Here is a 27,932-nt window from a genome sequence, read left to right as displayed (position 1 = left end):
CGAAAGAGCTTTGTTATTTAAACACTCAGGGCCAGAACCTCAACTGGTGTAAATCAACACAGCTCTGTTAAGATCAGTGGAGCTATGCTGATTTACGCCAGCTGAGGGCTCGGTCCTCAGAGTTGTATTTGTGGTATGGTTCAAATCTGTACTTGAAATACAGATGGGCCCAAGCTACAAAATTTAGCTCCTGATCCAACATTATGAAAATCCAGAGATATTTAGGTCTGAGCTTAGATTCAGTCCTTTATAGACCATGGGATAGTTGAAAAATTCAGACACAGAAATACATTTCCCTAGTCTCAGGATGGGAAGGGGGTATTCATCCAGGGGTTTGGTTCAGGCTGATTTGTAATCTTCAAAAAAAAAAAAAAAAAAAATTGTCCCACACAGAAATTCCCAAGACAAGTGGTACTGGTGATCCCATCCTTCTGTCCTTTCTTCCTTACCCACTTGCTATTTGCTGTACAGATTAGGGCTTTTTAATGTAGAGCATTCAGTGGGTTTTTTAATTTAGAGACAATCATTTAGAAATAATCAAACTGTAAGATGGGATGTTGCCAAGATATACAGAAATACCTTATTCTGGAGTTGCCTTAAGAGACCTTTGAAAGACTTTAATGAAAAAGACAGATTTTTTTTTCTCATCACTGGAACTAGGTATTTTGGCCCCAAGTGTTGAATGATGGAATGTTCCAATTATAGGCAAAAAGTGCTTTGAAATGTATTTAAAATGAAAACTTACCTCAGGGATACTTTTGATTGCTGTAAAGTGGCTTCCCTGTAGGTTTACCTTCTGCACGCTGGTATTGTTGAAACTCAACAAATAAAGTTCTTGTTTGTTCTTTCACATTCCCCCCTGTAGTCCTCATTCTTAACTCCCTAAAGTTTAAGAGCTACATATAGAGAATAAATTTGTGTGCATAGGGGGAGGGATGGTGAGGATTTATTTTGTTGGAATAATTAGTATCATGTGTTGTATTGTTAAGGGATGAAACTAACAGGTCATGAGTGATGAAAATCCCACTGTTTACTTTCACAAATGTGTGCAACCAGTTCTGCTGCCAACTGGATATTTTCTGCAAATGCTAGTTTAGTAATTAGTGAATTTTCAAAGAGTTTTAACTAGCAGTTTCGAAATGGACGGATGGTCTTGTAGGTAATGAATAGGGCTATGGGTCATCTGTCCCCAGCTCAGCCACAGGCTTGTGTGATCATAAGCAAGTCATTTAACTGCCCTAAAATTCACTTTACTCATTTGTAAAATGGAGCTAATAAGCCTAGATCCTTAGCTCTGCCTGAAGGCTACCTGTTACTGCTGAGAAGTGAGGGCAAAGTTGGCTTTAACCTACCTATCTAATTCCTACTCCTTCTGATAGCTGGCCTGGGCTGGCCTTCTGCATAATTTAGAAGAGCCTCAAAATGGTTAGTTCCTCATTTCGGCCACCTATAAATCTGTTGAACTAGGTGGCCCCTAATGCTATAGGTCTTGCCTATGCCCAGGAGAGACACTGAGTCCTCCATATCACATCTACTTACTTGTGTGGTACCCACAAGTGCCTCTCTGTGTTCCCACTTGCACCAGAACATGCCATTTGCCTTATTTAAGGCATGCAACAAGCACACTATATTTTGAATATGTAATCTGTAATGTGTAATATCTAACCCAGTGTTCATTCTCCAGATCTTTGTAACCTGGATAATTTAAACCACCCATGTAACTAATGTTTCACTGATGATAACCTGATTTAACTGAGCGTTAACAGTTAAAATGTACATGCAACTGTCTTTGTGCTTTTTTGTCTAAGCAGCTAAATGTAGTAGCCATCCCTGCCATTTAAATTCTAGACTAGAGGCAGTGGAAAATCCTCTGATAAGACTGAGAATAGTGAGTGACATTTTCTAAAATGGGTTTGTTTTTTTTAAAATTCAGATCCCACTACAGTGCAATCCATATCACAGAACAATTATTGCCATTTTCCTATTTGTGCCTGATCTGGAATTTGCTCTAAACATGCCCAAGGTCGAATGAGAATGGAGGACATTATTGTATTTAATTATTTCATGAGAATAAATAAGGATTCCAGCAACAGCTTAGAGGTAATGTAACAGTAGAACAATTAGAGTTTCTGAGCTACTGCACAAACACACAAATGCAAGATCATTACAATAAGTACATTGAATATTTTGACTTATTTTATTTTAATGAGCATAACTATCCTAAGGTTATAGCGATTGGTAAGAATAAAGGAAACATGACAACTATCAAACATATGAAATAATAGCCAATTTGTCAAAGCAGTATCAGTTCAATAGAGATGTCTTTTTGGTATAATGTTAATGAGCTTTATATTTTTTACATTTCTCTTGTTCTATTTGCTGCTTGCTTCTTTTCTTGTTGAGTCATGTGCTGGAGGTATGGTCTGAACACAGGATGGGAGCCAGTTACTGCTGAGGTCTAAGCCTGGCTTTGCTTTGATATTGAATCACTGTATGTTCTTGGGCAAGTTGTTATCTCGTTCCTCCTTCTACACCCCCACTCTGTAAAACAGGAATAATAATCTGCTTCCTCAGGGAAGAGGTGTGAGAAATAATTAGCTAACATTTGTAAAGTGCTTTGACTATGAAATGTTATTATTGCCACCAAGAATTATTACCATCATTCATTATTGTTAGTGCATGTCATCTCTGGACAAACTGACTCTGTTTTATTAGACCTACCAGAAGTGGCAAGAAAATTTGGAGAAGCCTACACAAAAGTCTGTATGTATTCCTGAAGGTAGTTTCATACCAATTTTCCACCACGTCCTCTGGCTGTTGGTAGCATTAATAAAGGGAGACATTGTCTGTTCTTGGGGCCTAAAAAATGTATTCCTCACCTACTAGCTTGAGGGCCAGTACTTATTATGGTGAGAAATATCTACTCAGCCACACCCCCTGCACGCTGAAGGAATAAAGCAGTTGTTCTGTGTGTTTAAGTAAAGTATTGTCAATCAATTTCCCATTTAATCAGTTTATTAAACATGTAAGTAACTCCTGTGGTTCCCTCACTATTGTCCTAGCTTTTTCTCCATTCACTCCCCTTTTTCTTGTTTTTCTTTCAAGGAATAGATCATCTTTTCTCTCAGGTGTTTGTTTCCACTCGTTTCTTAACCCTTTTATACCCCGCCTTCCCTCATTACCCCCATAGTCTTTCTCTGACATGCACAGTCCTCCCCTCTCTCATATGAATATATATATCCTGTTTCTTAATCAAAATACCCTGCTTCCTGGGAGAGATTTTCAAAGAAACACAGGGGAGTTAGGTACCTAACTGCCATTGACTTTTCATGGGAGTTGGGCACCTCACTTCTTTATGCCTTTGAAAATTCTCTCACCCCCATCCATACAATATCTCTCCTTTGTGCCCATTCCACGCACACCCTCACCTACTCAGTGTCTCATCTATCCGTCTCTGACACAGGGCTTGAAAAATGTAACATAGCTAGCAGCCAGAGGGCTAAACTGTGATAAGAGGCCCCACTGAGTAGGTAGCCATGTGCATAGGTACTGACTCTAGGAGTGCTCTGGGGTTCAAGTACCAACTACAAAAAAAAAAAAAAAAAGTGGATGCTTAGCACTCACCAGCCACGGCTATTTGGAGGATGAGGGAGGCGCTTGGGGGAGGGAGGAGAGCAGCGAGCAGCAGGAGAGGCGGAAGGGTTGGAGTGGGGCAGGAAGAGGCCAAGTGAGGGCAGGGGCCTTGTGGGAAGGAGCAGAGCTGGAATGGGGCCTCAGGGCAGAGCAGGCGTGGAGCACCCCCTGGGAAAAATAAAACTCCGTGCCTATGGCCTCTGCATTTCCTCTCACTGCTACTCATGCAGTAGCTTGCATAAATGTCAGCGGTGGAGCTGTGCAGAATTTGGCAGCTGTGTTTTACTAACCAGCTTGATGAGAAAAAAATGGATATCTGAATGTAAATTCATTTTTGCTACCTACAACACTTATTCACTTCAGGAGAATGTTTGTATGAATGTTGCAATAGAACATTAGGAGGAAGAAGAGAAACTTGCTGTCTCATGCCAATTGTGAAGGGGAAACGCCCACCATACATTGTAGAATTTCACTGAATTTGCTTAGTGTATCAGTCACACTTTGAGCTCTAAGGGACTGGATAATTTTATGACCAACAATTGAAGTCAGTCACAGATTTAGGTAAGGACTGGTTTATTGGCAGGTTTGCATATTCATATGGAGTAATTAAAGATCAATACATGGGTTGTAAGCTGATTTCTGCACACGTTACGATGGAAGTGGTTCCCCCATGTATCCCATTGTACAGTCAGCCAAGTTTGTTGTGTTTCCCAACCCCCTTTTCTGTGAATCATCAAGTATTGGCCAGAACTGGAGGTGGAAACTGAACTTGTTAACCAAATATGCTGATTTGGTGTGACAAATCTTTTGTTTCTCTTTCTAGAGATACTTGCAATATGGAACAGCAAAAGATGGGTTTTTCTGGGTAGATCGCATAAATGTGCCCCGTTTACACATGGCAGCACTCACCTGATGTATATTTCCCACTCCCAAAGTTCTTTTCTGATGCTATTCCACTTCCTCTCCCAGCAGATCTTAGTGAGATTAATAAATATGTTTTGGAGACTATTGAGTCATCTGGGAGAGGAAGTGGAATAGCATCAGAAAAGAACTTTGGGAGTGGGAAATACACATCTTGTGAGTGCTGCCATGAGGCTGGTTCCTGAGCTTTGCACTCTAAGCTGCCACAAGCGACTAAACTTTATTTTTCCTGTGACCCAGTCACTAAGGCTTGTAACAATCTGAGATGACAAAAAGGATGTGGTCTGCCTTGAGATTCTTCCTGCTGACCCCTATCACCATCACCAAGACCTGTCAGGAACAGAACATTGAGCCTGATAACAAAACAAAATGTAACCTAGGAATCTTCATTGGTAATCGCTACTATGCTAAAATGAGTTTCTATAGCAACGGGGGGTGAAATTATGAAGCAAATTGTTATTCTATGCCTGATTAGGAGAGCTAATAATTAATTATATCAAAAAGGCTGGGGTGTTTAATGCCTATTTTGCTTTAGTCTTCACTAAAAAGGTTAATGGTCACAAGATACTCAACACAGTATGAACAAGGGGAAAGGGATGCAGGTAAAGTTAGGGAAAGAACAAGTTAAAGAATATGTGGCCTGGTGAAATTCACCTTAGGGCACTTAAGGAATTAGTTGAAACAATCTCAGAACTGTTAGCAATTATCTTCGAGAACTCCTGAAGGACGGGTGAGGTCCCAGAGGACAGGAGAAAGGCAAACATAGTATCTGCTTTTAAAAAGGAGAACAAAGAGGATGCAGGGAATTATAGACTAGTCAGCCTAACTTAGATATCTGGAAAGATACTGGAACAAATTATTTAACAATCAGTTTGTAAGTACCTAGAGGATAATAGTGTTATAAGGAATAGATTTGTCAAGAACAAATCATGCCAAACCTACCTAAGTTCTTTGTTAGGGTTACTGACCTAGTAGATGGGGAGAAACAGTAGACGTGATATATCTTGATTTTTTAGTAAGGATTTTGACACAGTCTCACATGACATTCTCATAAGCAAACTAGGGAAATGTGATCTAGATTAAATTATTGTAAAGTGGGTGATAAATTGGTTGAAAGACATACTCAAAGAGTCAAAAAGAAAAGAGTACTTGTGGCACCTTAGAGACTAAACCAATTTATTTGAGTATAAGCTTTCGTGAGCTACAGCTCACTTCATCGGATTCATCTGTAGCTCATGAAAGCTTATGCTCAAATAAATTGGTTAGTCTCTAAGGTGCCACAAGTACTCCTTTTCTTTTTGTGAATACAGACTAACACGGCTGCTACTCAAAGAGTTGTTATCAATGGTTCACTGCCAAACTGGGAGGGTGTATCTAATGAGGTCCTGCACTGGGCATGTTTAATCTTGAGAAAAGAAGAGTGAGGAGGGCCTGAAAACAGTCTTCAAATATGTTAAGGGCTGTTATAAAGAGGATCGGGATCAAATGTTCTCCATGACCATCGCAGGTAGGACAAAAAGTAATGGGTTTAATCTGCAGTAAAGGAGATTTAGGTATTAGGAAAAGCCTTCTAACTATAAGGATAAATAGGTTCTGGAATAAGCTTCCCACGGGAATCAATGCTCGCAAACATGAGCCTCCCTATTCTGGCCCAGTGAGAATATGGGATCTGAGTGTGGGGATCGCAGCCTGATGTATACTTATTTGGTGTATTTTTATGTGTGCGCCTTTTTTTCTTTTTCTTAAATTGACTTTACTCTTTAATGTAGAAGTTGCATGTAATGGGATTTAAAAAGTGTAGTAACATGCATATAACTTTCTCCCTCCCTTTTTTAGGATGGTTATTTTTCCCACCGGCCAAAAGAGAAAATGCGAACAGACAGCAATAATGAAAACTCTGTACCCAAGGACTTTGAAAATATTGATAACAGTAACTTTGCTCCCAGGACTCAGCGGCAAAAATACCAGCCTGAACTGGTGAAGAAGCCTCTTAGCAAGCAGAAGGAGCACTTGAAAAAGAAACTAGAGCAAGAAGGAAAGGTGAAGGAGAACTCACTCCTGGGGAAGAACTCCAATGAAGTGCTTCAGTTCAGGCATCATGTTCTAAAGAACAGCAGCAGCAATTTGAAGGAGATTCACAAGTCTCCCCGACAGCCTCATTTAAAAAGGAGTGGGAACAACTCCCCTGAAATAAGATATGACCAGCCACCAAAATGTGAAATATCGGGCAAGGAGGCAATCTCAGCTCTGTCTCGGTCCAAATCCAAGCACTGTCGGCGGGAGATTGCAGAGATATACTGTCAACACAAGCAAGGAAAGCTGATGCCTGAGAAGGTGGTGCGTTTGTGTCCCCTGGATGGTAAGTCAATAGATGCGAGAGTGGAATACGCTACAACACTACATGGGGAGGGGGGAACTTTATGCAATAACAGCCGCTTGACTCTGGTCCAGTACAATAAAAATCAACATTATGCAGTAAAGTATAATGTTACTTTTCTGGTTTGTGCCAAACAGCGAGTATCTAACAGAGATACTCTGTCTTTAACAGAGAACTGTGCAGAGAACACAAAAATTTTGTGAAGCTTATTCTGAATGTTCTGCTTCAGTTTTCTTCCATTAGATTTTTCCCATGCAATTTTAACCAGTTTTCAAATGACGATGCTGATTCTTTTAGGCAGTAGCAGTTGCAGTGTTTCCCTTTAAAGTTAGAGGCATATTCGAGAGTGGATGTTCATTCATTCCATCTCATTATTCAGCAAAGGAGATGTATATATGTTGGAAACATGGAGCCAACCACAGTGAACATTGGCACCTTGTGCCTGCCAACAAATGGGCAGCATTGCTGTCTCCTGCCAGGGAACAGAGAGCTGTTGGATGGAAGCTGTTAATCTGGAGGCAGAAAAAGTAGGGTAAATAAGATAGTAAACAAAGTAATTTGTGGCTCAGTTCTGTTTTTAGTGAAGTCTTGGTGCAACAAATGTGGTTTTCAAAGCTTATTAGTTCTGAGTTTCAAATCCGAACCTGTAGCCGAAGACAAGGCTGTTTTATTGAGTTTTTTAAATGTGGGATCAGATTTGTGGCTTATTGCACCATGCTTTCTTTTGGTGTGTGTGTGCTGACCTTCTTACACCCTTCAGGAAGAGCTCTCATTTCACCATTTATTTAACTATGAACTATCCATAGCTTAAAATGCATTCCTTTACTGCTGAATAGCTTGTGAGTGTGAAAGATTACTATTTGTGGTATTTCTACAGCACTGCTAAGGCTCCAGTCCCGCAATCAGCACTTCCATGCTTGCGCAGGGTTAAGCACATGCTTAAGTTCTTTGCTGGATCAGAGCCTAAAGTGTACTTGGTGTTTTATAAACAAATGAGGAAAGGCCTGAAGAGGTACAAAGGGAGGGGTGCAACTAAATCAAGTCTGGTGAATGAGATCTTTCACTCTGTGTCTGTGGTTCCACTTCTTCAATATTGGTTTCACAAGTGTTTGTGAGAGTTTTTTATAATTACTCTCTCATGTTTGGAGTCCCCATCATGCTCACACTAACACTCAGCATCACTTCTCTGAGTGGCAGAGAATAGGAAAACAGGAGACGGGTTAACAGACCTTGTGGAGGAATCAGATTTTAAGGAGGTATTTGGAGGAAAGAGTGGAGGCATGGCAGACCGGGTGAGAGAAGAAGGTAAAATCAAAAGATAAAGAGAGAAGAAGATCAAGCAGAACTCGACTTCAGTGGGAGGCTGAGTTATATTGAGCTCTCTCCCAAAATAGTTCAAGAAAGTGTCAGTAACGTATTCAGACTAAGGAATCTCTCAGCACACTGGTTACTAGTACTGTGTACCTGAGCCCTTTCCTGATAAATCATACCAAAAAATAAAATCTCAGATTCAGAAATTGTAGATTTACAGCAGATAGGGCTTGTCTACATGGACATTTAGTTTGTGGCAAGCTGGGATATGGCTCTACCCAACGATAACTTGCTACGGATTAACTGTCCATGTCGACTCTGCTGATGCACATTAACAGTTTGTTCATGCACTTTGTTATAGTTCTGTTTCAAAGAGGTCTAGATCAAAATGCATTAATGCACTGTTAGTGTGTGTCAGCAGGGTCCACCCAGATAGTTAGTCCGCAGCAGGCTAGTGCAGGGTAGATTCACACCTCAGCTTGCCACAAACTAAATGTTCGTGTAGACAAGCCCTTAGAAATGTACATGATCACCAATATAATGTGTCTCTGGGCATCTATATCACAGTCAGCAATAAAGTGTTAGGGTTACTCTGTTTGATGTATCTTCTGTTTGCTGGCCTAACTGTACCTGGGCACCTGGGGCTGTTTTATGTAAAATAACAACAGTGAGATTGGTCATTGCAAATGTCTGTTGTTATCATTTCCTCCTTTTTGTCCTTTAAGATGCACAGTTTGGGTCTGGCCTTGTGAGATAGTTGAGGGGTCCAGCACCTTGCAACACACCCCTGTGGCTGCATCACTTGCCTACTAATCTTTTCTCCTGGGACTTATTGTAACATGCCAAATCCCACCACAGCTTTAAACAGCCACCATTCTTAACATCAGCCTTCCCCAGAAATATTTCCTGATTCTGTCTTTAAATATGGAATTTCCCACAAGTACCTCTGTCCAAGGGTGTGGACAAGCACCTTTCAGTCCTGGGCCAATAATAATTTTCGATACTCAGTTGTCTCACAAATGGCAGCATATGACATAAAATTAAACCTTTTATTTATTATACAATATAGTAAATGATAGAGGCAAATTGACTGGTAAGTGAGGAAACTAGGAAATAAGTCACTAAGATTATGTCAGTTGATAAGTCATTTGATCAGTTTTTATTTTTAAAATGTGTGTGAATTCAGTAACAGCTGAAGCATGTTCCTGGACATCTACCTGAAGAGATACACCCCCCACCCCCAAAAAAATAAAAAACCCCAACAACCAACAGTTCCATAAATGAGGTGTGCAGGATGTATATTAAAATATAAGGTGTAGACAGGTCATTGCTAGGAGTCTTCAGATTAGCAGGAATGTCCCTGGAGCTCCGTAAGATTTTTATTGTCAGCAGAGAGGCCCCTTTTTTGAGAATGCCTTTACTTAGGCAGATGGATCCTAGTAGAAAATGTTGACTTTTCTTTGCCTCAAGGTTATTCCTTCCTGCCACACTGACAGCTGAAGTTAACCGTTTCAAACGCTGCCAAATTCTCCTTCAGGTAGTGTTCTGTGTTGTCTCCCGTAGACACAAGGGTAGAAAGAGCAGGCTTGGCAGTTTTGCAGTGGGGAAGTGACAGAGCAGCAGCATAACCGATGAAACGCCAGATGCTAATGCAGAAGGTACAAGCATACTGTGATGTAAGAATCTTCTTAGGAATGGCAAAATTCCTAGGCAACTTCTCAGCTGGGAAGTCCCACCCCTTTCAGAAGAGGAATTTTAGGGGTCAAGGAAAGACATTAGGATTCAACAGCGTGGCCTCTCGATGCCCTACAGGAGGCTCTCAAAACACCTTGCAGGGAGTAGGTCCGACTTAGATGTTCAACCCTTTCTCGTTAAAAAGTGAGCCTGATTTAAAAAAAAAAAAAAAAAAGTTGTAGTCCCTTTGTATTTTACAGCTACATTTCTAAGATACTTATCCACAAAAACGTAACTGTGCTGTGATTTAGTAGGCCAGTTGGATCAGACGTTTCCTCCTTTTTATCCTAAACTGTATGTATTGTGCCCTGATAAACAACTGCGCCGTCCCTCAGAGGAGGTGGCTACGTGAACCCAATATGTTCCTTAAAGGGGTGTTAAGCTTAATTAGGTAACATCTGTAGAGCACTAGCCTTGAGCGCTTGGAAGGAAAGCACTATAGTGCTGATATTCCTGATTCCTTGTGCATAGCTCTTAACGTTCTAAACATCAAGAAAGCTCTGCGCTGCGTGTCAGCACAAGTCAGACATTCTGGGGATCGATCTAAGTGTTCAGCGTGCCAAGTGATGTATTCTTATGTTTGCATATGAAAAAGATTTGTTATCTGTTTACAAGACAGCTGTGAACTTTAAATATTTATGCATTGGTCCTACTCATTCATTCGTTGTCTCAATGTATAAACTTGTTTAAGAGCTATGGGTTCCATTGAGATGTCATCTGGAGTGCAATTCCCTAGGATCCATTCACAGATGCATAGCTGTTCAAAGCTGCAGAATAGTTAAATGTGTTAATCAATCGTGGTATATGACTCCACTGAGCCAGACTGTCATAAATTCTAAGCAATACATTTACATCGGTGTTTGTCAAGAGGAGCAGTATTTTACAAACTTTTTTTTCTTTGAAGTATTTTATTATGTCGAAAGGCAAGAGGTGCAGAAACTCAAATGGATTATGGAAAGGACTGTTTAAACCTACAGTGTCATCCATTGCTACTTCTCTGAAATGAATATGTTTGTTCCATGAGAACCAGAAGAGAGAAGCTCCATTCCAGCTGTGTACTGTACACTGAGAGTATGATTGAAGCAGCAAAATAGAATATGAGACTTTACATGTCACCTGAATTGTTTAGCACTGTTAATATGCGTAGTTCTTTACAAATAGACACTGTCCCTCGCTCAAAGAGTACGAGGAACGATGACAAACCTGGGGTGGGGAGGGGGATGTCAGAGGCTTCAGCTATAATATTATGCTGTTGTGGAGGTCAGCGTAGCAGGCAGCTTGAGGGGCACACTGCTTTGGTTTCTATGCACTTTACTTTGAGGAGAATGTTTAGAATTTATAGGAGTGTGTTTTGAACAGGAACTTGAAGGAGGAGAGGGTGGAAGAGTAGCAGGTGAAGTCTGGAAAGATGGATGAAGATACAAGGGGTGACATGGATGAATGGGCAAATCTAGCGCTGTACTAATTACAAAAGGGAATCAGGAAAATTGCCTTTTTGGTAACCAGGAAGATTGTCTTTTTGGTGGGGCTGGCATGACAGTTTAGTTTACTCTTCAGTAGGGGCAAGGTGCAGAAGCCTGCCTCCTCGCTGTGGCCACCCGTACCTCTGTGCTGTGTGCCACCGCAGGCTACCACTCCACTACGATTAGTTGTTCAAAGCCTTGTTTCTGGTTATCAAAACCATTGCTGGGTCAGGGCCCAGCTATGTCACTGAGTGTACCTCCATCTGTAACCCACCAAGACAGCTGCACGTCACTGAGACAGCACATCGAAAGCCTGGATGAAGCCAGTGAAAGTTGGAGATAGAGAGCTCCTGGCTGTGGAACAAGTTTGGAGAGGAGGCCAGACTGAGAGATTGTACACTGTAAAACTCTCCTCTTTGACAAAGCTAGTCAAAGAGAGCTTACAGCGGCACAGCTGTACCAATGTAGCTGCGCTACTGTAAGATTGCTTGTGTAGCCACAATGCTGATGGGAAACCTCTCCCATCAGCATAATAAAACCACCTCCACGAGCGGCAGTAGCTGTGTCAGTGGGAGAAGCTTCTCCCATCAATACAGCGCTGTCCAGGCTGGTGCTTTTGTCAGTGTAACTTATGTCACCCAGGGTGTTTTTTCACACCCCTGAGTGACATAAGTTGTACCGACAAAAGTGGTAGTGTAGACATGGTCTTAATCTGTATTATAGACTCCCCAAACAGGACCCCCTGTAAGCAGGGAAGAGAGAAGAAAAGTCCACTATTGGCTTCACTGTGCAGACTGAATTTATTCCTGTAGCTCTTCAGATAATTAGGCTTGACAGAATTCAATTTTTTTTTTATAATTTCAACAGATAATATCTCTGCTGATTTTAAGCATTATAAAAAGATTTTTATCAATTTAAATTTTCACAGTTGTGCAGAATTATGGTTTTTTTAAAATAATTTCCCGCCTGTTGTTGATTTAAATTTTCCAGTTGTGGAAAATTACTGGGGAGAGGGTCCAAAAATTACTCAATGGCAATGGGCATTGAGATTCAAAAAGTTAAAGCTTTTATAAACCATTAAAACACACTGTCAGCATCACATTTCAAAATATACAAAGTAAATATCCTTAAATCCATAAATCGCAAGTGTTTTTACTATTCATTCATTATTCCATTTGTAAGAAGCCTAATTGAAAAGTCTAAATCACTGGATTTTTACTCTAATAAGTTCTCCAGCAGCATTTTTCTTTCTTTGCCTGTCTGTGAATTTTGATGATTATTGATGAAAATATTTTTTCATTAGTTTGTGTATGTATGATGAAATTGACATTTACCAATAAAAATCTAATCCTTCCAAATGCAGTTATGGGCACTATAAAAAGGATAGCTGAATAGAGATTAAAACTGTGATTTTTTTATTCTTTCCCTTGATATTCCTTTCAGATTTGTTGGATTCTGATCTATTTTTCACACTTACTATGTAGCTCTTAGTATTTTAAATCTCTGATTCCTCGAGACCTGAGTGTCAGTTTGAAAGTTTGCCAGATAGATGGCAGCCCAGTCCCTGCATGACTGACACCAACTCTGAGTCATCGGTAAAGGAGTGTTGTCACATGGTATCTAAATAATTTCTTCTTTGATCCAGGTCATCAGACTCCCACATCGATCTCAAATCTACCCTTGGTCATTGGTGGCTGCAGATTAGTACTCCTTGATCTAGATCTTTGGTGCTTTAGTTCAGATGGACACATATGTTTCCAGTTCCCTTTAGGACTTTTTGTAACATGCACTTTTTAATTAAAGAAAAGTCTCTATTAAGAATGGAGAGCCCGGAGCGAAGTTGGTTTATTTCCCTTTGGCTCCTATGTCATCTTTGCTCAGTTTATAAGTCAGAACAGGTTTTCTTCTACCTTCAGCCCTAGGGCAACCTGGCTCATAAATAAAATAGAAAAAAAATCAAACTGACCTTTTTCTGTGTCATACATCAGCACTGAGGGAGTTCTTCCCAGATCAGGGTGTTTTCTCACCTGCTTCTACTGATGATGCTGCTCTGTCACACAGAAATGAAACATTTTGATTTTTAAGCAGCTGCTAAGGAATAAAATATTCTGGTGCACAAGAGTAACTGAGATCTCATCATGCTCTCAAATTTTGTCTAAGACATGCAGACCAGGTACTGTAGATTAATGGAGCTCTTTCTGTTGAATAATATACAGGTATATTTTGTGCTTCTATAATTCCTTTTGTCTGAGGACTTCAAAGTGCTATATAGAAAGAGGTAGGCTACATTGTGGTCACTTCACTTGCCCCTAAAATTCAGCCATTTCTGGGGTAGAATACAGCAGCAGTTCAACAATGTATGAGCAAGACTACACAACTGTTAGATAGGAAGTGAAATAGAATTCCATATACAATTTAAACTGGAGGGGAAATGTAGATAAGCAGGACATAGGTAGCTTAGCTAGAATTTGACCCTTTGACCATAAAAATGATTCTGTTAAAATGCTAAATAGTTATCCTTAGGTTATATGTGTATATTGACAGCTGAAGAGACAGCTTTGTTTAGTTTTCAGAAATTTCACAGTATGTTTTTTGACTCGTTTGGTTTGATCCAAAATTTAAAGAGTGTGGGACCAATTCCATAAAGATTATTGGATCTATCTCTGTTTCTTTTGGTTTAGCCATTGCAAGCCACAGTCATTGCTGAGACTTCTCTTCACGCCTTAAATCTATTTGGCAACATGGTAAAAATTCTGAGTATAAGCTCTTTGAGGCTGGCATTGAAGAGCTGGTGCATACACAGACCCAACAAAACTTAATTTGCTGCTCCACAGATGACTCCTGTTGCAATAAATTTACTGTGAATAGACTAATTGCAAAATAACCTTAATTGAGTAGTTATCAATGAACAACATCCTGTGGAACAAAACTGCTTACAATTAATAGCATTTAAGCTATAAACTATTCCTCTGTAGAAAGCTAAGGATGTAATTACATCACATATGGAGATTGTGTTCACCTCTGGAAATCATTATGCCAGTGTTTCCTTCATTATGAAGGGTAGTTTTGGCTTTGACTTCGAACAACAGCACTTGTATTTTATGCTAAATGAATTTATGAAAATATAAAGGGTCTGAGTCTCTTTTCTTACAGCAGTAGGAATAAGGTGCTACTCCAGTGAGGTCAGTGGAGTGGCACCAGTGTAAATCTGGGGTCAGTGGGGAAGAATCAGACCCCACAGGATATGTACTAGCCCATTACATATGATAAAGCAAACCCGTTAAAACCATCTGTCTCTGTGTATGATGGAAGAAGAATATAACTATGTAAATATTCTTTATAGGATCAGGATTTAAAGGCTTCTTGCAGAGGGGAAGGGAAATAAGAGTTCTCTCAGCTTGCAGAATGGGGCAATGTTGTCTCTGCATCTTCCTGTTGACTGTCCTGAGAGATTTCAGTAGCTCTTCTGAGAGACCTTAGCATTTTGAACTCAGCATATCTGAAGGAATTCAGTTTGTGGCAAGATAGAATTGGGAATCTCATCCCAAAACATCAGAAAAAATACCGCCATGCCCAAATGTTGATCATGTCAGCACAATCTTGTGTGGGTTTCCCCTTTCCCTGAAGGAAAACACCCTGTGAAAGGGGGTTAGGGCAGCTGTAACTGGCCAACCAATGGTAGTATGGGATTTGTAGGCTCTGGACCACCCTGGTGCTGGGAATCAGTGCAGGGCTACACGGTCTCTGTACAGACAGTCCTTTCCTCCTTCAGGTGTTCTGAAGTACATGCAGCTCACAGGACATTGACAAGTTTAAGAGGCAGGGCCATGCTCGCATTTCGAGAGAGCAAATGTCAACCCTCCTTCGCCACTAAACAACAGCCCCCTTCCCCCAGTCCAACTGAATGATGATTTTAAGGTTTTAAGTGGCATGGAAGTTTTGGCTTGAAGTGATATGACATCAAACACCAGGAAATAGATTTTCAAAATTTGTCACTTTTAAGGAAATGCTAAGAACAAGCAAAATACATTTCTAGCAACAAAAGCAGAGGGTGGAAATAGGCTTGAAACTTTCAGCCACTCAAAATCTTGTAGTAAAATGTCAACTTCATAGCACCTTGAAATGGGAGGGGTGGTGGTAAATGTAGAAGGAAAGTAATGACCAAATATGTCCCAGGAATAAACCTTCTGAGATAAGAGCAGAGGGATGGGGGTTGCTTAGTGAAAGCTTTGGTTAAGAATTACTGCGCACAGAAGACATGATGAGGAAAGAAGAGATGCTTGAGTGTCTAATGCCTCTGTGTGATATTGAAATGCACATGTAGACAGAGAAAAGTCAGTCAGATGGGCCATAGCTACAGAAAATTGTCGGTGTGATGTGAAGGCAAGAGCTGGGCAGATTGGGAGAAAGGCTGCCAAGCAGAAGGAAAGATACACATATACACGTACACATGTTGACATAAAATATTTTTTCAGTCTCTTGACTATATTTATTACATTGATGTCACTGGTGAAATCTCCAAGGCAAAATAGAAGGGACTGAACTGTGCTATTTTTGTTCTGGGCTGACCAAGTCTGTCTCTGTCTTCCTGACCTGATGAGACCCTCAGGTTAGACAAATAAGTGAATAAAGTGGAAAACTGCTCAGTGCAGGCCCTCTGTAAATTCTAATTTTTTTCTTGAGTTGTGAAGAAACAGTAGGTTTCCAGGATTCGGTTGACAGAGTCCATACTTTAAAATCTGCTGTGCATCGATCATTCTGAAGACATAAATACATTATTTTCCACATACAGTGCAATGTGATTTATCCAAATGTAAAACCATTGGCTAAACAAAGATTTGGATGGAAGGGAGAACTCTTTGGCCAATTATCTGCAGTCTGTGCTCAAAGCTTCTACCACTGAGGCACAATAAAGAGATGATGGCAGGCATGCCAGCCAGCTGTACAGAGTTTTTCTAGGTTTCCAGCCCTGTAGCGTATTGAAGAATGATATCTGACTTTTTCCAACTGGCTTTAAGAAGGTGGCCTCCCTGAAGATATCAGTAGTTGTGCAGACCCAGGGGACATATTGTAACCAAACTTTGTTTTTGCTTAAACAGTATTGGGCAGTATTTGTTCAAAAGTGGTGGCAAAATAAAGCCTTAAAATATGTAAACTTTGATGTCTCTTTCTAAAAAGAGATTAACTTTTTGAATTCTGGGGGACAAGGTTTTTCATTTGTTGTGGCTTCAAGAGCCAGACACTTTTAATGCAGATTGTCCAAACCCAGACTGCCCTATTGTAGAAGAAACCAAACACCCACAATATTTGGAATATATAGTTACAGAGAATGTAAACAACCTAGCCCTCCTCCCAAAAAGTGTTTTAGAAATTGTACGATTATTTTAGGACTCCCTGGGCTTTATGGGGCAAGTGTTTGTTTATTTTGTAATTGTTTCACTTGGAAGTGAGAAAGAAAAGGTTTAGGGAACTCATCTCTATTGAAACACCAACACCGTAGACATGAAGCCAGTGTTAAAAGGAATTAATGCCATTTTAAGACTCCAGGCCATAATTTGGCCATTTCCATTGCAAGTGAGTATTTCTTAAATAGAATATACTTTTAACACAGCAGACTCTTTTTCTTCTTCTTCAAGTAATCATGGTTTCTGTAGAAAAAGAAAGTGACAAGAAGTCTGTAGCTCAGCAGCCATGGAAAAGATTTTGAAGTTACTCAATATAAATTTAGAGTGATGAACAAACACTCATCATTTGATGATAGTTTGAGGGCTTGTTAAAAGTGAATAGGGCTTGATTCTCCTCTCACACAGTTTTAGCATCCATGAAATGCCATTGATCAACTATCCAATGATGTCAAAAGACTCCTGATTCATACCAGCATAAGCAAGAGCAGAATAAGGCCCAACATCTGTCTTCTGTTCATGCCAGGAAGCTTTGTGGACGAATGGACGTGCACAATAAGCTCTGAAGTATACTACATACAGTTTTACAAACACTTTATTTCTGGCAAGGTCATGGTGAAATCCTGGACGTAGAGAAGTCAATGGCAAAAGCCCCATTGAGTTCAGTAAAGACAGGATTTAACCCCTCATTCTCTCATCATCCATTCAGGCAGAAGTGTCATTCCTTTATTACATATGGTACTTGCTGAAGCCAGATCATCATAACACATTTTATTTATTGGGTACTTATCCATCAGTGCTGTTCTGTCTCTTACCGTGAAATCCAATAGAATTTAATAGAGAATTGTATCCTTTCTGTAGAATTCAAACCAGCTAATGGAATTTTATTGCAGGAATATATCATTTTCTATTGAGTCCAATCTTATGGCTTGTTTACAGTAATTTCTATTGATACCTATTAAATTACAGTGGATTTTTCCATAGGCATAAGGCACTAGGCACTCTGAAATAAAAAGTTCTCCAAATGGCTAACCGCACAATCTTCCTCAAAGCTTGGGCTTAAAATGTATAAAGATTATCTATTCTGCCTTCTAAAGACTTATGCCGAATAATCTAAAAAGGCAAAAGGGTATGTACATTTAGAGGATGCCAGGAGCTCAGTGTTATGAAAAGCTTTAAATGTTAAAACCAAAGTCTCGATCTCCTTGTACTCACTAACAGATGGCCATGGTGGAAAGGAACCATATGGTAGGGAGAATCCTCTCTCCCCATCTCTGACATCCACTGCGCTGCTGGATTTCTGAACCAGCTTTTGGGAGTTTGAAAAGTTCCTCGTCTTGAATTCTGAGGACAACTATCCTCCTACCCCCAAACAATCTCTCTTTAGATTTCCAAGATGGCGAGTGAATGATCTTCTCTGCAATACATGTATTCCATGGATCAGCTATAGGGAGAAGCTTACATGTAGAGAATTTGTCACCATCCTCCTCACTCCGAATTACACCAGAATACAATTTTCACTATTATGATCAATTAGCCTTCAGACATACTGTTCTTAAAAGACATTGGTCTTACCACATTGCAATATCAAAGAGGCTGGCTATCACAGTGCTGCTTTTTTTCTATAAATCTTCCTAATTGTATTAGTGGACTGCAATTGAAGGCCTATCTTTATGTAACTAGAATATAATTACCTGCATTGTTCTTTTTGTTGTATAGTGCATGCTTTTTTCTAGAGCATTTCATACCCCAAGGAACCGTGAGGTATTTTGTTCTACTCTTGTTTCATTTGTGTAGCTGGTAAAAACTAGTAAGAGTACAGTTATCAAATGAGCATACACCTTTGTTTGTGACTAGATTTCAGCTCTCTGTTCTGTTTTTCTTAATTGGAAATGGTTTCCATCCAGCCAAGGGATATTATGGTGCAGAAGAATATTTTAAATCATACTACTTTTAGATTGAAAGCTTGTGTGTGTGCAGCATAATATTACTGAGGTTGACATTAATATGACTAAATAGAACTATACATTTCCACATTCACCATCTGCTTGTGCGCTGTGAGTCATTTTGTTTTTTAATTTACCAAATAGAATAGCTGGCAAGGACAGGTTTTTAACTTACCAAATAGCATGGAGGGGAAGGAAAGTTTAAGAGAAAAGTTTACTAAGATCTTGTTTTACCCATTATAGTTTTTACAATGGGCCAGAGTTTCAAAGATATTTAGGTGTTTAAAGATGCAGATTGACCCCAGTGGGACTGTCAAAGTGCCTAAGTGAGCCCTACCTCCAATTGATTTCAAGCTGCTTAGGCACTTCTGAAAATTCCACTAGGCCCAGATCTTCCTAAGGCCTGATCTACACTACGAGTTTGTCAGATTTAGTAGCGTTAAATCCGAATTAACCCTGCACCCGACCACACAACAAAGCCATTTTTTCGACATAAAGGGCTCTTAAAACCGATTTCTGTACTCCCCAACGAAGGGATTAGGGCTGAAATCTACATCGCCATTTCGAATTAGGGTTAGTGTGGACGCAATTCGAAGGTATTGGCCTCTGGGAGCTATCCCACAGTGCACCATTGTGACCGCTCTGGACAGCACTCTGAACTCGGATGCACTGGCCAGGTGTACAGGAAAAGCCCCGGGAACTTTTGAATCTCATTTCCTGTTTGGCCAGGCAAGCTCATCAGCACAGGTGACCATGCAGTCCCAGAATTGAAAAAGAGCTCCAGCATGGAACGAACGGGAGGTACTGGATCTGATCGCTGTATGGGGAGACGAATCCGTGCTATCAGAACTATGTTCCAAAAGACGAAATGCCAAAACATTTCAAAAAATCTCAGAGGCCATGAGGGACAGAGGCTACAGCAGGGACGCAACACAGTGCCGCATGAAACTTAAGGAGCTCAGACAAGCGTACCAGAAAACCAAAGAATCAAACGGACGCTCCGGGACAGAACCCCAGACAAGGCGCTTCTATGCTTAGCTGCATGCAATTCTAGGGGGGGGGGGGCGCCACCACTACCCCACCCCTGTCCATGGACTCCGATGATGGGGTATTCTCCGCCATGGCTGAGGATTTTGCAGATGGGGAAGATGAGGAGGAGGAGGAGGACGAGCCTGGGGAGACCGTTCTCCCCGACAGCCAGGATCTTTTTATCACCCTGACTGAAATACCCTCCCAACCCAACGAAGCCAGAGAAGGGACCTCTGGTGAGTGTACCTTTTTTAATACAATGCATGTTATAAAAGCAAGCGTTTTTTAATGATTAGGTAGCCCTGAGGACTTGGGATGCATTCGTGGCCAGTACTGCTACTGGAAAAGTCTGTTAACATGTCTGGGGATGGAGCAGAAATCCTCCAGGGACATCTCCATGAAGCTGTCCTGGAGGTACTCTTTAAGCCTTTGCAGAAGGTTTCTGGGGAGAGCAGCCTTATTCCGTCCTCCATGGTAGGACACTTTACCACGCCATGCTAGTAGCAAGTAATCTGGTATCATTGCATGACAAAGCCTGGCAGCGTATGGTCCCAGTGTTTGCTGCCATGCAAGGAACATCCGTTATTTATCTCCCTGTGTTATCCTCAGAAGAGTGATATCGTTCACAGTAACCTGGTTGAAATAGGGGAATTTGATTAAGGGGACATTCAGAGGTGACTGTTCCTACTGGGCTGTTTGCCTGTGGCTGAAAAGAAATCCTCCCCACAGTTAGCCACACGATGGGAGAGGGGGCCATTGGCGCTGAGCTGTTCGTGTTTGGCTAGCAGAGATCTTCCCTGATACCAGCCAGGCGGTGTGGGGAGGGAAAAAGTGATCATCCCAGAGAATTGGATGGGAGGAGGGGGTTAGTTTGGTTTCTGTTGCTGCACGTTAACAGGAAAACTGCAGCACTAAATGGCCAACTCAACGGGCTTTGCTTGGTATGGGAAAGGAGGGGGCTGCTGTTATGAAGGTTGCAGAAGCCGAAAGACTATGGCTTACCATGGGCACCTGCAAGCCGAATTCTGTTGCCCGGCCCTGCATGTGTGATCTCTAACATCAAAGCTGCAGGCACTCAATATAAGATGCAAAATGCGACCTTGTACCAAAATCACATGTGCTATGTAATGTGAATAGTGTTGTTCACCGTGAAAGAGTATAGCCATTGTTCTGTAAAATGTATCTTTTAAAATACTTCACTCCCTTTTTTTCCTCCAGCAGCTGCAAATGTTTCAAGCCTCCCTCCTCTGTCTCAAGGGCTATCTCAGATAAGGCGGCGAAAAAAACCCACGCGCGATGAAATGTTCTTTGAGCTCATGCAGTCGTCCAGCACTGACAGAGCTCAGCAGAATGTGTGGAGGGACACAATAGCAGAGTACAGGAAAACGGCCAATGAACGTGAGGAGAGGTGGCGGCAGGAAGATCAGAGGAGGCATGGGGAAACGCTGGGGCTACTGCGGGATCAAATGGACATGCTCCGGCGTCTGGTGGAGGTTCATGAATGGCAGCAGGATCACAGACTGCCGCTGCAGCTCCTGCTTAACCGCCCTCCATCCTCCCCAAGTTCCATAGCCTCCCCGCCCAGATGCCCAAGAACGCGGGGTGGGAGGCTCTGGGCACCCAACCACTCCACCCCAGTGGACAGCCCAAGCAACAGAAGGCTGGCATTCAACAAGTTTTAAAGTGGCCTTTTCCTTCCCTCCTCCCACACCCCATCCAGGATACCTTGTGAGTTATCTCTCTATTTTTATAATCATTAAATAAAGAATACATGTTTTTTAAATGATAGTGACTTTATTTCCTTTGCAAGCAAGCTGTGGGTTTTCATCAAGGAGAAACAAACAGAAGTGTCACACAGTACCCTGGCCAGTCATGAAACTGGTTTTCAAAGCTTCTCTGATGCGCACCGCTTCCTGCTGTGCTCTTTTAACTGCCCTGGTGTCTGGCTGCACGTATTCAGCAGCCAGGCAATTTGCATCAACCTCCCACCCCGCCATAAACGTCTCCCCCTTAGTCTCACAGAGATTGTGGAGCACACAACAAGCAGCAATAACAAAGGGAATATTGGTTTCAGTGAGGTCTGAGCGAGTCAGTAAACTGGGCCAGCGCGCCTTTAAACGTCCAAATGCACATTCTACCACCATTCTGCACTTGCTCAGCCTATAGTTGAACAGCTGCTGACTACTGTCCTAGGTGCCTGTGTACGGCTTCATGAGCCAGGGCATTAAGGGGTAGGCTCGGTCCCCAACGATAACTATAGGCATTTCAACATCCACAACAGTTATTTTCTGGTCTGGGAAGTAAATCCCTTCCTGCAGCCGTTTAAACAGACCAGAGTTCCTGAAGATGCGAGCATCATGAACCTTTCCCGGCCATCCCACATTGATGTTGGTGAAACGTCCCTTGCACAGCACCATTGAAAAGTACCCTTTGCGGTTTATGTACTGGCTGCCCTGGTGGTCCGGTCCCAAGGTAGGGATATGTGTTCTGTCTATAGCCCCACCACAGTTAGGGAATCCCATTGCAGCAAAGCCATCCACTATGACCTGCACATTTTCCCAGAGTCACTAACTTTGATAGCAGCAGCTCAATGATTGCGTGGGCTACTTGGATCACAGCAACCACCACAGTAGATTTGCCCACTCCAAATTGATTCCCAACTGATCAGTAGCTGTCTGGCGTTGCAAGCTTCCACAGGGCTATTGCCACTTGCTTGTGAACCGTGAGGACTGCTCTCATCTTGGTATTCATGCACTTCAGGGGAGGGGAAAGAAAGTCACAAAGTTCCATGAAAGTGCCCTTACACATGCGAAAGTTTTGGAGCCACTGGGAATTATCCCAGACCCACCAGTCTGTGCTTGTTTCCTGGGCCCAGAATCAGCGGTCCACAGCATGAGCCTGCCCCATTAACGCCATGATCTCCAAATTGCGGGGGAATGCGGTTTTAGAGAAAAGTGTGTTCATGTCGTCATCACCATGCTGCTGTCGCCTTCTCGCCTGGTTTTTCAGGTGCTGGTTCTGCATACACTGCACAATAATGCGCGAGGTGTTTACAATGGTCATAACTGCTGTGGTGAGCTGAACAGGCTCCATGCTTGCTGTGCTATGGCGTCTGCTCCTGCTCAAGTATTTTCAAGTAAATCTTACAATCCCTATAAGAGTCAGGCATTCACTATTTTAACTTAAGATCATACCAGAAGAAAGTAAGGAGGATGTTCTGGTCACCCAGGAATGAATGGAAATTGAGACTAGTGTCAGTGTCCAGGGCTGGAAGCATTCCTGTGGCACCACGCAGTGGAAAAACTTGACCCTAGGCAAAGCACACCTACCAGTATTCTGGGCCCAGGAATAGCTTTCCTGGCACTTCACTGATTTTGAAAGCGTGTCATCGACACAGAAATGAAAGACAAATGAGCCAGTAATTTAGACCAAGTTCCGGAGAAGTCCTTGCAGCAGGCTTCAAATATCAGAGGCGTGAATATTGCTCTGCCTTCCGAAGAGGAAACTATTAAAGTTATCCACTTGGTAGAGCTCCTAAATCCAGTTAAAAGAAAAGGAGTACTTGTGGCACCTTAGAGACTAACCAATTTATTTGAGCATAAGCTTTCGTGAGCTACAGCTCACTTCATCGGATGTCTCTAAGGTGCCACAAGTACTCCTTTTCTTTTTGCGAATACAGACTAACATGGCTGTTACTCTAAATCCAGTTAGATATAGCACCATTTGTTGCCCCCAAGAGAGTGAGGCCTGCCTGGGATCAGCACCAAGGTCCACACCTTTTATTTGTTGTTGTTTTGTTTACTGCAGTGTGTGGATGTCCTTGCCAGAGCTGGAAAAAGTATCTTACTTGTGTTTTTCTTTTATAGCCTATAATTACTGTAGGCTGTAAAACTTTGGATAAGACAGGAACAAATTGAGTTGGGGGTTTCAGTGTAGACCAGACAGGGCTGAGAATATTATATACAGAGCTGGTCCAGACAGAAATCTTATTTGGAGAAATAAAACATTTGTGTATGTTGACTATATATATATATATATATATATAGATATATAGATAATTTTTTAAAAATAAATAAATCTATATATATAAAATTTATTTTTAAAATATATGTGTTGAACCAGCTCCTGCCATACCTCACAGAAATCAATAGGAAGTTCTTGAATCAAGAGTGATGGTTCTTTCTGTTGCATCATAAAAACTAATAGTGCACTGGGCTGGGACTTGGAAACTCGGTTTCTGTCCCTGGAGCTGCCACTGGCCTGTTAGATGACCTTCAGCAAGTTACTTCACCTCTGTGTGCCTCATTTTCCTCCTTTGTAAAGATTTATACACAGAAGCTACATAGAGTAGCTAGGTAGCACTTCTCTTTTAATCTTTTAAAATCAGTTTCAGGACCTGCTTATCATAAGCTTGACAAAAGTTTACAGTTTTGTTTTGACTGTTTTTTGGCTCTCTGTCTTTTACAGGAGGTACACATCTCAGCATGAGAGTACAGTGTTTTAAAGAAATAAGGTGATGATTCTGTCTCTGAAGATATGTAATGTTTCTGAAGGGGAACATATGGAATCCTACCACCATAAAAAGCTTAATGTCTTGTTCTCTAGCCTACCATCATTCTCTCCACATTAGTTCTATAAAGTGAAAGACTGACTTATTGTGCCTGGTGCTGTTAATTTATTAGCAGGTCGCTGTTGTGGATTCTTTAGCTTTAGGTTGAAGCAAGGTGTACGGGTGTGAACTTAGTGTGTCAATTTTCTACTGTATATGATCCCAACTGCATCTGTAAAACTCAGTAGCTTTGGCCTGTTACATGAACTGACGTGCTAGTCACAGCTGTCACTTGTGTGCATGTTTATGAAATATCCAGTGTTTCACTTAATTAATTTTGCATTAGAGGCCTGATAAAGCAGGGGTTCTCAACCTTTTTCTTTCTGAGATCCCCTCCCCCCACATGCTATAAAAACTCCAGGGCCCAGGGGGGGCGGTTCGGGGCTCTGCGGGGGAACCCCCTTGGACATAAGCATAGTTTGACTTATATTTTGGGGGAGGGAGAGAAGTCAGTGGGGGTGTGTGGAACTGCCCCCAGGACTGCCTGGCTCTGGGTAAGGAACTGCCGTGTGGGGGTGCAATGGCCCCCGGACCTTCAAACTACTTCCATGGGCTCAGAGTTTCCGCCCCCTTGAGCCATCAGGGCTCAAGGCTCTGGGATTCAGCCCTGCAGTTCCTGGCTTTAGCCCCATGTGGGGAGCTGTGGCTCGGGGCTTCAGCCCCGTGGCTCCCAGCGTCAGCCACATGGTGAGCATCAGAGCTTGAGCCCCATGGGGGCACCAGGGTTCTGGGATTCAGCCCCATGGAGGACGCTGGGCTTGGGTCTTCAGCCCTGTGAGGGACCAGGGCTCCACAGCCCTCCTAAAAGAGCTTGTGACCTCCCAGGTGGTCGCGGACCCCCACTTGAGAACCACTGTGGTACAGCACAGTAATAACTTTCCATCTTGATTCTGTAACTATTAACTTATCTGGTATTTAAGCACCAAAACGAATCCATTTCCTTTGCCTGAGAATGGCTAGGCCTGGTAACAGAACACAGCAGTCTTAGAAATGTATTTGGTTCCCAGGGTAAATTTCCTTTAGGTAAAATGACAAAGCAGTATTTTTTCATTATCTATCAGCTACCCATGAGAGATTGGATTTAGGTCACAATTTATTACCCTGTGGAATTGAATCCAATATTTAATACAATGCCAGCTATTCTGATATGAGAGTATTTTAATGGCTGTGAAATGTATACAATGATAAAGTAATTTCAGAGATTTGTAGAATACATCTGAGGCAATTTGATGTGTACAAACCCTGGGGTTGAAAATTGGATATAGGATAAACATGGAAAATGGGGATTGATTGGTAGAAGGTTGCAATAATGTCTGCCTTGGTATACCTTTTAAAGTTTAAATTATTAATCTAATACAGTCTTCTAAACTTTTAGAAGCCTCTAAGTTGGCATTAAATCAATGTTAAATCTTCAAACACAGAAAGATTCCATAATTCAAACCGATAGAGTAAAACATATCAGAAGGAATAATGATTCATCTTAATATTTTAAAGTGGAAAAGATATTATTCTACATTTATTAGATTACTTACTGGGAATCCCCGTAAGGGGACTGAGCCATAAATCAGAGGAACAAAGATCAGGAGACCAAGATAATACCTAGAAAGAAAGGTAAAGCTTTGCATTGGTTTGGAAGTTGGGAGCAAATTCTGGCTGCCTGCATGTGTAATCCCTATGTGTGTGAAAATGAACACCATAAAGCAGTGTTATTTTACGTTCATATTCTGGCTGTTCCAGGGTAACACAATCCCTACAAAGATCGCTGCGTAGATTGCTCATCCCAGAAGGCGTGTAAGGGCCACAGGTATATTGCTGAGTACTGTATGTGCTAAAATTCATGAATCATACCCTCTGATTCCTAAGACCACCTTTCTGTGACTCAGAATGTGGAAAACAAATGGAGAATCCATGGACTGTAAGCGCCGCAGGAGCCATGATGAAGGTGCAACTGTAGCAGCCTGTTTTCCCTTGTGGAAGTGACTATGTGGGTAAAATTCACCCCTGTGCAGAGAGCCAGCACAAAGCGTGGGTGCCACTTAAGCTCTCAATATAGTCTCATTTTCTCTTACAGATTCCACCCACCGATTTTATCTGATTTAGAGAGACTCTCATGTGTGCCTCACAGCAGACCTGCGGACTTTGAATTTCATTGTACAGGATACAATATATAATGAAAAACATCCTCATTCAGCAACTCTTCTATAGCAAAGGCAGGGATTGGTTATATCAGGATATAGGACAGAATCAGCAAGCATGGCTTGAAGGAACTCTTCTGGTGTCTATATGCTAATTTAATCATACCAAAGAGGAATCCAACATAATCAAGGAAAAAGAAAATCCTGCTTCAGGCAGTAACTAAACCTGGTGAAAATTCAGGGTCAGTTTAGGATATGTAGTAACCTGGTATTAAGAGAATGAAGTGCACTGTTTTGACAAGTGACCCGTGGGAAAGTGGAGGAAATACATTCCTGCTATACTATGCACACATTTAGCAAGGCTGTCTGGTATGTGGACAGTGTTTTTTCCCTTCTGATTTACTGTCGATGAAAAGATTCAGATCCTATAGCCATAGTCCTTAAAATAAGGACATTTAGTGGGTGAAGAGCACCTCTTAAACATTAATGTGAAATTCTCTTTGAATATTATAAAGTTTATTTTCTGCGGTGGCGATGGGAAGAAGGACCAGACGGTGAAACTGAAGCTCCAAACAAGTTTTGATCTTCCAGAAGAGAAGAACCTCCTACATCTAAAATAATCAGATAACTACAGTGGCACAAAATTTTCACAGGCAGAACTTACTTGGTCTTTAGTTTTCATTACAAATTCAAAATTAGGCAGGGCGTGTATACCTGCCATCAGACCTGGGTGAGCATTGAGTGATTCAGCTCTGTACGTAGACCCCTCAGCAGAAATAACTGAGATTGAACATCTCCATTTATTATTTTGGCTGAGAATTTTAGGTGCCAGATTCTCAGCTGGGGTATGCCAGTATCACTCCATAGGGTTAAACCAGGCCCCCAACTGACAGTGCATCTTCTTTGAAATATCATCTTGTGTTTTAACTACACAAAGGAGAAATGCAGAAAGTCTTGTGTTTCTTCAAATTAACTTGATTAAGATGGATTGGAGATTGCATAATTTGACTCAGTGGGCACTTTAACATCCCTAGAACTTCAGGCTTCAAAGAACAGTTACTGCTGCACCTGAGACACCCTACCTGGACTTGTTTATTGCTTTGAACAGGGAAACACAATTTTACCATTCATAATCGCCTATAAAGAAATTTAACAGTTATTTAAAATGCTCTGTTTGGAAGGGTAGGTAGTTATTCATTAATAATGCATCCGTGCAGCAACAAAAAAGAGACAGTAACGGGGAATGGCAAGGCCTATGCGTGTCTCAAGACTTTTTTTAAGTGCCTGATATCCCCAGGGTTAGCTCATCAATGTGCAGCTACTCTAAGGATCTTCTGATTGTCCACAGATGGGGCAGTGTCTTTATAAAATA

General features: G+C 41.5%; 2 protein-coding genes across 2 annotated transcripts in view; both read left to right on the top strand.

Moving 5' to 3' along the window:
• XYLT1 (xylosyltransferase 1) overlaps window positions 1-27,932 on the top strand; it is a 320,557-nt gene that overhangs the window by 161,083 nt on the left and 131,542 nt on the right. Inside the window, exon 3 of the mRNA XM_073362329.1 lies at window positions 6,391-6,913. Coding sequence (XP_073218430.1) covers window positions 6,391-6,913 — 523 coding nt within the window. The remainder of the gene's footprint in view (window positions 1-6,390; window positions 6,914-27,932) is intronic.
• Window positions 18,010-21,599, top strand: LOC140917875 (uncharacterized). The gene is made up of 2 exons (XM_073361404.1): window positions 18,010-20,052; window positions 21,035-21,599. Exons 1-2 carry the CDS (start codon window positions 19,878-19,880, stop codon window positions 21,496-21,498), a joined length of 639 nt encoding a protein of 212 aa, XP_073217505.1. The 5' UTR covers window positions 18,010-19,877; the 3' UTR covers window positions 21,499-21,599.

The sequence above is a fragment of the Lepidochelys kempii genome, chromosome 10 (genome assembly GCF_965140265.1).
Source record: "Lepidochelys kempii isolate rLepKem1 chromosome 10, rLepKem1.hap2, whole genome shotgun sequence".
NCBI lineage: Eukaryota > Metazoa > Chordata > Testudines > Cheloniidae > Lepidochelys > Lepidochelys kempii.
Note: the sequence above shows the minus strand (reverse complement) of the source record. Positions and strands in the feature narration are given on the sequence as shown.